The sequence below is a fragment of the Chroicocephalus ridibundus genome, chromosome 2, assembly GCF_963924245.1.
Source record: "Chroicocephalus ridibundus chromosome 2, bChrRid1.1, whole genome shotgun sequence".
NCBI lineage: Eukaryota > Metazoa > Chordata > Aves > Charadriiformes > Laridae > Chroicocephalus > Chroicocephalus ridibundus.
The window spans coordinates 24,414,186-24,427,734 of NC_086285.1; the positions used below are offsets into that span (position 1 = coordinate 24,414,186).

The window sequence follows — 13,549 nt, forward strand, 5'->3', positions numbered from 1 at the left end:
AAGGTGCATAAAAACTGTATTAAACCTGCTGATACTGAAAAAAACAGTATGATAATGAAATAATTTTCCATATGACATTTGTTGTATCCTTTGCTTCCATGCTTGTCTGATCTATGATCTATTAATTATTTTCTCTTTCTATAGTGTTCTCCCAATATTCATAAAATGGATGGATATTCATGTGATAACAAGCAGGTAATTGGCATGTCAGTTTGTTTTACTATCTTACTGCTTTTATAGGTTGCTTTTTATAGATTTTGGTTTAAGATCTTTAGAAGTCACCTGGGACAATTCTGCTGACATTCCTGAGTTTTGGGTGCTAGTCATATTTTGGAGCTAAGCATTTAAATGAAGAGAAAGTAGAATCACATATTAGTTGCCTCAGTAGAAAGCATGTGACAAATCTGTATATTAAACCAATACATAGTTTGGAAAGTAAGTTATTTTAAACTTTTTCTGTATCTTTTCTTTCTTTCTAGGGTATTTGTTTTGGAGGAAGATGTAAAACCAGGGACCGGCAGTGTAAATATATCTGGGGTGAAAGTGAGTGAATGTGATTTTTTCTAAGTTTGTCGTTGTTCATGTGGCTTGAAAGATTATCTTAGCTAAGAAAAATTATGGAAGAGACATACTCAGAACAATTAAAAACAATATGTCCCTCCCTCTCTTCCCCCCCTCCTTTTGTGTTTACATCCTCTTTTCCAGCTCTTTCCCTAGTGTTGGTTAACTTACTGGTGATTATTCTGAAGTCTTAGGTTTAAGTTCTCATTAATAACCACCTAGGGAACCTATACTTACATTTATTGCTTTATTTCAGTGGCTTTTGGACATTTTGGATCAATAAACCCTGGTCAATCTGAACAAAATTTTAGAACAGTCCTGTGGTGCCAACATAAAACTTCTCATTGAGGACACTGTGCATAGTTTCACAGGCCACCTGCAGACGGTGGTACTGCAGTTCACAGATTGGGAAGCTCTGCTTGCTTTGATTATGCATCCCCATTTCCCAGGACCTGGCTTTTCAAAGCCTTCATCATCTTAGACGAGATTGTTTCTGTTTTCAGAAGTGACAGCTGCTGACAGGTACTGCTATGAGAAGCTGAATATTGAAGGGACTGAGAAAGGAAACTGTGGAAGAGACAAAGACTCTTGGATACAGTGCAATAAACAGTAAGTTGATCCATTTAGAAAACAACTAGTATGAGGTTTTTTTTATCCCCGATCTAGTTCTTTAGCTGTTATGAAGAGGCTCAAAAAGCCTCTGTATGGATCAGACGTTTCCTGACCTTCTTCAGCAGACCTTAGTGGAGGAAATTCTGGAGGGAGCAGAGTGTTGAGAGGTGATGATCTCTGAGAACAGAGCACCATCTGAGCTTTGGGTGCACTTGGACCAAAAGTGGTCCTAGTACTCTTGGTGAGGCTTAGCAATGCAGAGAAGAGTGGCCTGTGGTTTCACGTCTCAGTGGGGTGTTCACCTTTTACGCTGTCTGTGCTATTACGTTGCTAAATTGTGTTCAGTTTTCATCGTATTGTAACTTTTCACATCTTTTCCTGCAAGTTGCTGCCTAAACCATTGTTTCATATTCTTTATTTAAGCATTTGATTATTTCTGCCTATTTATGAACATTTTGCTAGTCTTTATAAACCTGTTTTTTCAGATGAGTTCTCCATTCTGTCAATGCCGTTAAAATTCTAATCCTGCCTACAGGTGAACTAATGTCCTTTCCTACCTTTCTGTGCAGATTTGATAACCTTACCTTTGTTCCATTACAAATTCATGAGTAATATGAGAGAGACCAGATGCTTCTATTCTGACAGCACACAAGTCTCCGCACACGAGTTGTAAACTCTCTTCAACAGTTGAATTAAACTTGGTGTCTCTAGTTCCCTTACGTATGTGTCGTATGAGAGTTTGTTTAAAGCCAGTATCTGCTGCTTCTCCTCTATGGGCCAGTTACTGTATCTTAATAAGATATTAAATCAGTTTGATGTGGTTTGTTCTTGACAGCTCCCTGATTGCTATTACTCAGAGTATTTTTGATAATACATCATAAAAAAGAGACTTTTCCCAGTCTAAGCCCCAAGAAGAATAATTTTCTTGGGAAACAAGACATTATTTATGGGAGTTACTGTCAGTAGGAGAAAAGCAAGGAATAACAAACATGTTATAAAGCAAGTGAGGAAACCTACGTTTTTTTGATCGTCCATTTTCATTTAATTTTTTTTGGTGAGTATCATTTATTCTGTCAATGCAGGGATGTGCTTTGTGGATACCTTCTGTGCTCCAATATATCCAGTGTGCCCAGGCTTGGAGAACTTGATGGTGAAATCACATCGTCAATCTTGCAGTTTGGAAAAGTCTACAATTGCAGGTAATTGGAAATCCTGAAAACAGAACAGAGACAGTCAATATCCAGCTTGCATAGAAAAGCAGCTTTCTCATTCCTAAGTGGAGAACAACTGTTTCCATTAAGTATTTTTTTTCCTATTAACACATAACCTTTATTCCCACTCAATTTTTGTTAAGCTTCAGGAAATTGACTGGGGGGAGGGGAGCGCAGCTGTTTTACAGTTCCCTCTGCATAGTAGTTAATTTTCCCTGTAGAGTCATAATGCTCTTCTCTGGCCTCTTGATTTTACATTCTTTAATGTTTGTAAAGTACTTAATGTACTCAAAATACTTAGACATATGCCTGCACTGCCAAAGCTAACTGGCAGCTTAATACGTTGCCATATGTTAGCTGAATCCCAATTATAGACCTGGTGTGTTCTCATAGCTTCACACAGTGACGAAATAAAGTCCTACACAAGTAAAGTAAGTGTTTTATCTAACACCGGCTCTCACACAGGATAAATGGTCTTTGTTTCCACCATTAACATTTGTTTGATGTAGATACACTGTGTTTTGGTTTGTTTCACATTAGGGCCAGTGAGATTAATAAGCCAATACTTGCTCTTTCCTGGTTCTGGACATTGTATAATGCAGACAGAAATGAAGGGCATAGCCCAGAGCACAGTTTCTCAAGCAGTCCCATCTAATCAGGGCACGAGTCTCTGGGATCCTCTTGGTTGTCTTGCAGTGGCGGCCACGTGAAGCTTGATGAGGAGACAGACCTGGGCTATGTGGAGAATGGGACACCATGTGGGCCGAACATGGTGTGCCTCGAGCATCGCTGCCTCCCCACCGAGGCCTTCAACTTCAGCACCTGCCCAGGCACCACAGACACCCAAATTTGTTCAGGACATGGTGTATGTTCTCGTACTTCTTAATCATTTTTTCTGTTGTTGCTGAGTACCTGGCGTTGTGTAGTGTACTAGCTAGACCTTTCAGGAAGCCACCAGCGTGACTCTAGAAGTCTTTATACTGGAGAAGCTTTTGAAAAGGAAAGGGGGGAGAGGCACATAAGTAAACAAAATGCATATCAGTCCAGGCATCTTAAACAATGAGTCATAGTAAGTATGTATTACTTTTACAAAAATTTTATCATTCAATTCTTTTGCTATCACTTCTGCTAACTTGATTGGTATTTCCTCAGGCAACGCACTGGAGAATATAAAAGTTTTATGAACTGAGAAACTTGGGTCTCCGTTCTTCCAGATGCTCTTTTTAATTCCCTCTTTATTGTGTCAACAGCCAAGAAGATTCTTAAGGTCATTGGATTTTGTTGGCTGAGAGTTACTTTGCTCTAGAGGAGAGGGCAGTGAGCTGGCTCTTGGCTAGTGGCAGCTTCTCTGCTTGGTGCACAGCCTGTGGCTTTGCTGTGGCCCTGGCGAGTCCCCTTGTCCCTCACTGAGTTTGAAACAGTGTCCGGGCCCCTGCAGCTGAGCTGAGATCAAAGGAGTTGTTCTCTCTCAACGTCTTTTACACTGTGTTAAAACTCCTTTTCTTTTTAAATCTGAAATTAACTGCTTCCTAATATTTTGGAAAAATAAAATAATTGAGGTTCAGAGTCTCCCAAAGCAATTATAAATGGCTCTATTAAATATATGTTATGTTAAAATATATTACCGTACCTAATGCATATCACATGTATTTATATATAAAGTCTAGTAATAGATTTAATACATTTATACCTAATATATCAATTTAAAATTAATGTTTATTAAAAATGTTTTACAAAATTTTGCAGGCAATCAAAATAAGTGCTATATGACTGTACCTATACTGTAGGTATTAATTATGGGAATAGATTAATTTCATTACTTTATTCTGAGCTACACTTTTGGCCGCAGGTTTGTAGCAATGAAATAAAGTGTGTCTGTGACCGATTCTGGGGAGGAGATGACTGCAGTTCTCGCATCAAAGATGATATATTTTTTGATAAAGATGCCATCAATAAAGGTATGTTGTTATAATATTTAGTAGTAACTGGAAAAGCTTGGATTTGAGGAAGGTTCACCAAGCAAAACTATATCTCCTACTCTTTCAGTTAGCATACAACACGATGCACCGTTAGGAGCCTCATTCCCTTCCCTTCCTCCCACAGCAGAAGGACTCTGTGAATGAGGTCTCAGACCTGGGGCTGAGTGAGCGGTGCCGCTCACGAGCACTCAGTACACCTCTCGGGACTGGTACCAGTGTGTCCCGTTGTACCTTGCTTGTCCCAATCATCTGAGTGGCCTTATTAAGTGTATTGATAGATTAGGACAAGCTAAGAGTTACTGGGGCTTTTCCTGTCTTGATGGAAAGGTAATGTTGCTTACATGTTTGGTTTTTATTTGTAGAGTCAATTTTTTATTACATGGCCAGTATGCAGAATGCTCGCACACAAATTTTAGGCTTTTACATTTTTTGAGTGAAGGTTTTTATTCATATTTGACTTTCAAGACCCACCTGGATGCAGTCCTGAGTGATGTGCTCTAGGCAATCCTTCTTTAGCAGGGGAGTTGGACTACATGATCTCTAGAGGTCCCTTCCAACTCTGAAAAATTCCGTGATTCCGTGGTTATGCTTGCATACAAGAGAAAGATATACTATGGAAAAATTAGGGTGTAAATGTTTTATGTGATAAATCCTTGTGGGAGGACAGTTTTACCATCTTCCAGAATGTCTCTTTTGGTTAGTGTATTCAGCTATGGAAGGGATTTGAGCAAAACCAAACAAATAGTCATTTTTATTCCAGTGCAAGCATGTATTTGCCAGACAGGTTATAAGGATGTAAGCTGCAGTACTTTAATATTGATAACGTTATATTGGCAAACCAGGCCCAGCTTTCCCATGTATCAAGTGTTCAGTTAAGGGAAGTGGACACAGAGGTCAAAGCTTGATTTACAAATGATCTTTTTATGTCCATGCTATACTTCAAGATTATATCACTGGTTACAATTAATCAGTCTAGTGCAAGTTGTCCAAGAAGGTTTTTGAAAGGCAGTGCATTTACTGTTTTTGTATATTTTTCTCCTAAAACCCTGTATATTTTTCCCCTTTCTTGTGTTTCCAGGTGTTGTTAGCACAAATATAATAATAGGGGCTATTGCTGGCACCATTTTAGTGTTGGCTCTCGTTTTAGGAATAACTGGTTGGGGTTACAAGTAAGTAAATTGTGTTCTTCTTAATACAGTTTAAAAACATGTTTATTTCATCTGATAGCTGATTATGTTATGAAAAGAATAGTTCAAACATTATCTAAAAAATCCAAATTAGATTAATATTTATTTATACAATGATATTTTTATAGTATTAGCATTTTTCAAGCAATTGGTACATGTGTATGTGGTTTTGGAGAGCTTGATCCAGGTTTGAAATTTATTTCTTATTTAGCTGTTTCTTTTCTTTTTTGTAGATGATCAGATTATGATTTTACTGTATCTAACAAAGGAAATACAAGAATACAGTCTAATTCAGTTATAAATCTTTCCTAATGACAAATTGAATTTAGCAAGATTAGCCTTCCATCGGTAAAGCATTTAACCATAGGCTTCCTTAAACAGATGTTTATATTCAGTCAGCTTAACCTGAAATTAATTCAGGCACATTTTTCAGGAGAGAGAGATCTGTGATTTGCAAATAAGATGCAAGTTCTCTCCTAGTGCAGAGCTGTCAGTGTTCCGCTCACTGAGAGGCAAAGTGGATCATTTTAGCCTGACTGATCTTTTTCAGTTTTTCTCCTTTCGTGAATTTCTTCTAAAACCAGAGGGATTTAGGTTTTTTACATGTATTAAAAAAAGATTCAAGGTATTTGCATTGTCACCTGTGTTTGGGTGAGACTGGCTCTTGAAGTCCTTCCTCCACAGGTCCTTGGTGTGCATGGAGGGCAGGGCAGGTTCAGCTGCAGGCAGTGGTGTAGCTGGGACACGGCCCCAGCAATTTGGTGTAACGAACTGGCACATCCCCTGCTGGTTTGTTACACTGAGGTAGGCTGAAGGCAGCTTAGAAATAAGTAAGGAAAGAAACATTTGGAAAATGCATGAAGATTAGGATAGTAAAGCAGTAGGTTATGCTATCTTGGTGTATTGCCCTCAGCTTCTGTCAGTGTCTGAAAATCTGGACTTCTATTTTGAGTACCTCTTCAAAAGTTAAGGGCTCATTTTGGGATGACATCTAGCCAGCGGTATTAGTTTTTGGAGATGGAGGGCAAGAGTGCACCTTTCACTAGCAGCTTCACAGTGAATATGCTTAAACTCATCATGAACTGCACCTCCAGCTCCACACTGACTTTAGCCATCAACATGAATATATTTTCCTTGTTTATTCTGATTTAGTGTGTTTATTTCAGAAGTGTTTTCTGTAGAAATATGTTGAGAAAAAATTTAATTCTGCATACATTGCTTTTCTCCTTATGTTTTTTTTTTCTCTTACTGGTGCCATGTATACCTGCATACTGATAACTCATTCTTCTTTCTTTCTTTCTCTTCGCTTTGTATGGAAAGAAACTACAGAAGACAGAGGTATGTGATAAAAGTAGTGTAATGTATCTTAGAAACCTCTGAAAATAGCTTTTCTTCTCTCTTGCTCGTTTACATACTATAAAGAAAATAGAGTGATGAATTATCATATTTTAAAGAATCTTTGCTTGAATATATGAAATTGGTATTTATTCTATAAATGCATTGCTTGAAATCCTGATTTCACTGGACTCTAGCAAAAATGTCTCCTTCTGAGATAGCCTATTTTATTTAGGAAAACAGGAGAATATTTCCAATAAGAGAGACTGAAAATTTGCTATTAGTGATGAAAGTGTTCTTAGGAGGCTGAGAACTGAATAATTAATACTAACATGGTGTTCAGAAGCCTTTTGAGACAAATTCATTCCTGGAACTTCTTTGCAGTTAAAAATACAATGCAGTGAAATTGTTGTGTGAATGAAGAGCCCATTCTTTCTCGCCACCCTGCTCGATTGATTTGAAGTTAAAGCCTTCAGCACAGGGCTGAGCTTTCACCAGTTCAAGCTTGTGGCCAAAACTCAAAAAGTTCCTAGTGAGTTGGGTTTGGCTCCTAGAAGACCACCTCCTTTTGATCAGTCATCTGCCTGGCAGATGGGTCTTCTGGAAAGGACTTGGCTCCTTCCTCTACCAGTCTCCCGCAGATACGAGGGTTTCTCAAAATTCCCCTGTTTTCTGCCTGTATCACCGCCTCCTGGTCAAGCTGCTGCTTCGTTTGTTGCCGATACGCGTTGTGCTTGTTCTCCATTTCCCCAACATCTGTAGCGCTTTCTCTGCCTGGCTCAAAATACTTGCCAAAAACAGAAAAGCACTGCTAAGTGCTGGTTGTGTACTACAAGGCAGGAACAGTAACAGGCAAAAGGCAAAATAATTGAAGTCAAGCCTTACGGAGAGGTTGGTGGGTAGGAAAAGTCACCCAGCACAAGGAAGCCAGAATTTCAGGGTTTGGTGCTGCTTAGTGAAACGCAATGTGTATCTATAAGTGCAGACTAATGTGGCCATCAAGTTACCTTACTGTGGATGTTTCAGTGTTGTCTGAGGACAGAGTAGCCAAAACCTCAAAATATGGAAAGAGAAAGCCACATGCATGTTTGCATTGGAATATTAGAGAATCTAACTTTTTAAAATTCCCTCATCTCCAAAAATTAGTATATGGACAGAGAGCTGTGAGTCTGCAGTCAGTGGCCATGGGCAGAGTGGAAACCGCTATAAGCTAAGGCTTTTGAAGGTGATGGAGGGCTCCATCATTTTAAAGATGGTGGAGATATTTAGTGGCTAAATGTCCTTCATGCAGAAAATGAAGTTCTGTAGGCTGACTTCTAAATAGAGTATTTTTGGATATGTACAAGGAGTACTCCATTAATGGAAAAAACAGACATCCATCAGAGTGTCCAGAGTATCCTTTTTTTTTTCTTAAATAGTTTATGATGGCTCCTTAAAAAAAGATAAAAACGAGCCATTGAGGTATTTTTGAGCACTACATAAGGAATGATATTTGGTAGTACTAAGCAACTGAAATGAGTAAACTGAAAGTAATAGAAAGGACCCACTTAGCAAGGATTCTGTCAGCTGGGATAGTGTGGCTTAAAAGGCACAGCTACATGGCAGAAGTTATTTCTGACGGAATAGCAAGAGAGCAGTTTGCTGGAGGAACCTTGGGGAGCAGAGCTGCCAACACTGAGTCAACTGTGAACACACCTATGTACCAGCTGAGGAATGGGACAAGAACCGAGACTCGAGAGGTGTTGGAAGAAATACTGTGGAAGTACTCTGTTACACTAATGATTTATGTGCCATATAATTATATATTTTAAATACTTTAGAAGCATTAAAAATTCAGATATGGAATGAAGAGAGCCCAGTTTGGGTCTGTAGTTGGACACAATCTGAATGTGAATCAACCTTCTGATAAATGCGCATCTTAATAGGGGCAGAATGAAGCAAAAGGGCCTTGGAAAGTGTAAGGCTGAACAGATAATTAAGTTGCTTGGTATTATGATATAGCCAACTTTCAAAGTAGCTACTTGTGTTAGGGAGGATTTTTCAACTTGATGGAACTGTAACTGGAATGTTTGCATGGCAGTTTTTCTGCTGGCAACAAACTCGCCATCAGCAAAAAAGTTCCATAATTTGATTAGGAACTTTCTAATGCATAGGTAGTTTTATGCACCGTAACCGAGCTTCTGGTACTGGAAAAGGATAAGCTGTTGTCAGATATATATGGTGGTAATCGGGAGTAGCTGAGAACCTCTGACACTGGCATTAGTTCCCCTGCACAAGAAAACAGTTAATAATAAACTGGAGGTTTTTCTCCTCCTGAGGTTTAAGCAACTGAACAGGTTGCTATTCTTGAATTCAATAATGGTCACAAACATTAAATGTAAAGCATCTACCTCAGAAGGAAAAAAGAATTCACTTTTCCTGAACTCCTTTTGATGCAAGTATGCTTTCAGCTCAGGCCGCAGTACGTACACTGCACCTGAGGATGGTTTTTGCAACCAGTGTCATGAGCCATTTGAAATGTCTGAACTTGGTTATCCAATGTCTCAAGAACCACAAACTATTCACTTTGGAAATTGTGATCAGAGTTTATCAGTGAAATGTTCCTTGTTTTCCCTTACCAAAACCACATAATCCACTTTTCTGCACATATCAGAAGCATGTGGGAGTTTTCACTGAGATGTTGAATTATTTATTAATAGGTTTATTGTGTGTGGTTAACAGGATTCCTCAAGAATTGCTGTCTTTGCCTCTTGCTTTTAAACTAATGTTTGTGCATGTTTGTGTGCGTGCTGGTGCCTGTCACATTTTCTGACCCTACGATGTTTATTATACTTTAGACAAATACCCCAGGGAGATTATGTAAAAAAGCCTGGAGAGGCCGACTCTTTTTATAGCGACATGCCTCCTGGAGTCAGCACAAACTCTGCATCTAGTTCTAAGAAGAGGTCTGCTTTTCTGTCGCATTTTCAGATTTCTACCTGTTCCATCACCCATTATTCCATTAGTCAGAACATTTCATTGTTTTGCAGCAGGTTTGATTCTTTCTTCTTTCTTTGTGGAATGTTTGAAATAGCATCCTTTGTGCTTTGATTACTGATTTTTCTCATGTGTCCTGAGCTGCTAATTATTACAATTAGGCCATTGCAAACCAATTTTTGGTTAATCAAATTTTCATCATCTCCCTGCTTGAGAATTGTTTTCAAGTAGACTTTAATAATAATTGCTAGCTCAAAAAAAAATTTAAGTAAATAACCACAATTTTTTTAGTCATGGTCATGTAATCAAAGAAAAGGAACCCTGTTTGCTTCAATAATAGTTATAAACTGTTCAATATAAATGTTGGTTTTATATCTTTATTTGTCAGTGTCATTAATTCACTGAGTGGACCTGGAGTTCTGGATAATATTCTTGCTGTCTCACATTAAAGACAGTGGTGCTTGCATTTTATTCCACTTGCTAGACTAGTACACTGAGTGTTATCTTAGAAAATAATTCTACAAAGACTTTCTGTAGTTTTGTGCTTCCTGTTATGAGTAACCAAGGAGGGCATTAGATTTTGCCCTCGATCTGATTTCGCTAATTCTGTTATTGTTCCAGTTACTTTGAAAACCCAACAACATTTTAAAATGGAAAATTCATTGAAAAGCATTGAGAGTCATTTGTAATTGCTAAGGTGAATAGGTCATAATGCTCACCATCCCTCTGCAGTTAGAGATCCTTTAATTATGCAGATCTCCAGCTAGCACTTCAAAACAATTTATGGGAAGCACTATATCGTAGGAGGGATGGACAATCCGGAACTGCTTCATAATTCTCAGTTCTTGTCTCGCTGAGCAGTCTGTAACTGTGCAGTTGATGAAGCCATTTTCTTTGTTGTTATTTCACTGAAAGTAGAGAGAAATTTATGGAAGGGATACATTTGCAGTGAGGTTTGCTATTTGGGTATAGCAGCTTGATCCTATATGCAACTTCATTCAGTCTATTCTAGTGAATATGTTATTAAGAAAACTGTAGTAGTGTATAATTAATTGATTTCTAATTTTTAAATTCAGCTTTTTAAATTTGTGAATGGGTAGATTATGTTTTTCAGGGAGCAAGCGTTAACCTTTAATGATGCACTGGTTTTGTTGGAGAATCTTATCTGGATAAAATTTTTTAAAAAGTCTTGGGGAAGCAAATTTTCATAGCTTGTGTAAGCAGGTTCAAATACCAGTTAAGAAAAAAAGTTTGTTTTTATATTAATATCATTTAATGTGTTTCTTCTTTCATTCAGTATCTATGTTTCTTTTCATACTTCATTTCTTTCATGTATCTATGTTTATTATTTGTTCCAATGAGCTACTGGCTTCTAAGGTCTGTCTGTACTAGAGAGTTTTGTTGCTCCCCACCACCAGTTGAGGTATGTTTTGCCACTGTAACGTCTGGAAACGTAAGTCTGACAAACCCTCCATTTCAATGCCCAGAGTGTTACTTCCTACCTTTCAGGCTGGTTTTGGTTTGCTTTGTGTGCAGATATGGATGACATCTCTTGGGAGACATTAGAGCGGCCAGGCCATTAGCCGGCTGGGCTTCTCCATGCAGGAAAGCACTATGAAGTGTTAGAATTAGGATGTTCAAGGATTAAGAGATAATTTTGCTAATAACTCTTGCTATTATGAAACACCAAACGCCAAACCCAGTATATAGGAAGACACTCTTCAACCTGAAAATAGACCATTAGGAGGAGAAAATTATTTAAAAATCTGTTAATGGATCCGTTGGTTCTCAGACCTTTCGTGCTGTAACTAAGTTTGAATTAATGAAACCCTGGACTTAATTCAGCGTGGCTGTGATTAGCGTGGTCTTCTGAAAACTGAAGAGTATCTGTGAGATGCCTGTCCTCCAAGGAAGGCAGAGACTGAAAAATGCAAGAGTATTCAGACTTAAAAACTACAGCAATAGATCCTTTAAGCAAAACTTCTTTGTAATAAATAAGCCATCTATTCTCACCAGTTTTCAACTTCCTAATGTTTTCTCCTTTGGTAAGATTTGTAGGTCTCATGGCAAACAGCTGAGCAGCAGCTGTAGTTCAACAGGCGGGAGCCTCTTGCAAAACCCCATGTGTTGGACCTTGCCACGCACATCCCTGGCTCTTAGAGGGAATACAAGAAGAAAGAAAAACTTCAGTTTGCATCAAGCACCTAGATAAAAAGACTGGTTTTGGCTTTGAGTTTGGCATTAAAATTATATACTGTAGTGACTAGATGACAAAATAAAATAAAAATTCAAAATTAGCAAAAATAAGAGAGAGTTACCCCTCCACTTGGAACTACTTGCTATGGGAGGGATGATGTTCATCGCAGACTCCTGGGCCCCTGAGACTCGTCCCAGTGGGCAGAGGGAAGCAGTCCCAGCTTTCCTGCAACAGCATGAGGAGGGAGTGGGCAGCCTGCAGGTGGGATGTGAGGAAAAAAGACCTTGAGATGAGCACAGTTGGAAGAACATCTTCCACCTAAAGGACTGGGGCAGAGCTGGAAATCTGGTGAGTGCTGGTGTTTGTGGTTTGCACACTAAACGCAGGAGAAAGCAGTGCTAAATAAAGCCTGGCTCTTGAACATGGACACACCAAACCACTGCAGGGACACTTGGCAAAGTGTAACTGCAGGGTTTAACCACAAAACCTGGGTGCTCCACTAGTGCAGACAGACCTTAGGCTGTGTTATGTCACTGGCCTTGGGCATGTGGCTCTCTGAACTGCTGAGCTAACATTGATGTGAGACAATACCCTTAACAATAACCCCATCTGAGCCCTCCTATTCCAGGTCAAATGGATTGTCTCATTCCTGGAGTGAAAGGATCCCAGACACAAAACATATTTCAGACATTTGTGAAAATGGGAGGCCTAGGAGTAATTCTTGGCAAGGTAAGTGTAAACCTCTGTGCTGGCTGCAGTCGAAACCAGCCTCTGGGCCATTGCTACTCTGCTGAAAGTTTGGTTGATCTTAGGACAGCAGCATGACTCCCTAAATAGTCCTAATTATTATCAGCCTGGAATTGGGATTTAGAAGCACTCTACACAGGTACCTTTTTTGCACAATGCTTTGGCACATAGAAATGACATCTAATCTCTCCCATTCCTCTAGTGTGAGTTAACATGAAAAAGGGGAAGAAGTCTATTCATTCACTCTTGCCAGGTTCTGTGATTTTATCAGGCAGTGTTTAGTGTTTTTCTTGAAGTGTAGTGATTTTCTCAGATGAAATCTGAAAATTAAGAGTTTTTTGCTCTGCACAGTTGCAGCAAAAAGTAGAGAAAGGTCACCTAAGTGTCAAGTTTACCTTGTGTGAGGTAAATCAAGAGGGACTGGCCTGTGACTGTTAAATGGTTAAAGCTAATGAGGTAAAGACTCTTGCTGGAGATGCAAAAAGAATATACAGTTTGGCATGGGACACAGGTGAATTTCAGGTTGTTTTACTATCTGTCTTTATCCTTTGATTTCTTTCAGGTAATATAGGAGGAAACAGAAAGAAAGTCAGAGGCAAAAGATTTAGGCCACGGTCTAATTCAACTGAGTAAGTCTGAACTTAAAAAAGCAAAGCCAAAAAGTACAGTTTTCATATTTGTGTTTTGTAGATGGAGATTAAGAGTACTGAAAAGTAGAGAGCTGCATTTTTGCTCTGTGGCCCA

At 38.8% G+C, this 13,549-nt stretch overlaps 1 protein-coding gene across 6 annotated transcripts in view; it reads left to right on the top strand.

The window, feature by feature from the left end:
- ADAM22 (ADAM metallopeptidase domain 22) overlaps positions 1-13,549 on the top strand; it is a 136,779-nt gene that overhangs the window by 106,003 nt on the left and 17,227 nt on the right. For 5 of the 6 annotated variants that reach the window (XM_063324791.1, XM_063324787.1, XM_063324788.1 and 2 more), the window contains 11 exons: positions 145-195; positions 480-543; positions 1,065-1,170; positions 2,256-2,372; positions 3,081-3,249; positions 4,234-4,342; positions 5,442-5,532; positions 6,871-6,888; positions 9,723-9,830; positions 12,687-12,787; positions 13,368-13,434. In XM_063324791.1, coding sequence (XP_063180861.1) covers positions 145-195; positions 480-543; positions 1,065-1,170; positions 2,256-2,372; positions 3,081-3,249; positions 4,234-4,342; positions 5,442-5,532; positions 6,871-6,888; positions 9,723-9,830; positions 12,687-12,787; positions 13,368-13,434 — 1,001 coding nt within the window. The remainder of the gene's footprint in view (positions 1-144; positions 196-479; positions 544-1,064; positions 1,171-2,255; positions 2,373-3,080; positions 3,250-4,233; positions 4,343-5,441; positions 5,533-6,870; positions 6,889-9,722; positions 9,831-12,686; positions 12,788-13,367; positions 13,435-13,549) is intronic. The other variant, XM_063324789.1, reaches the window with a different exon arrangement.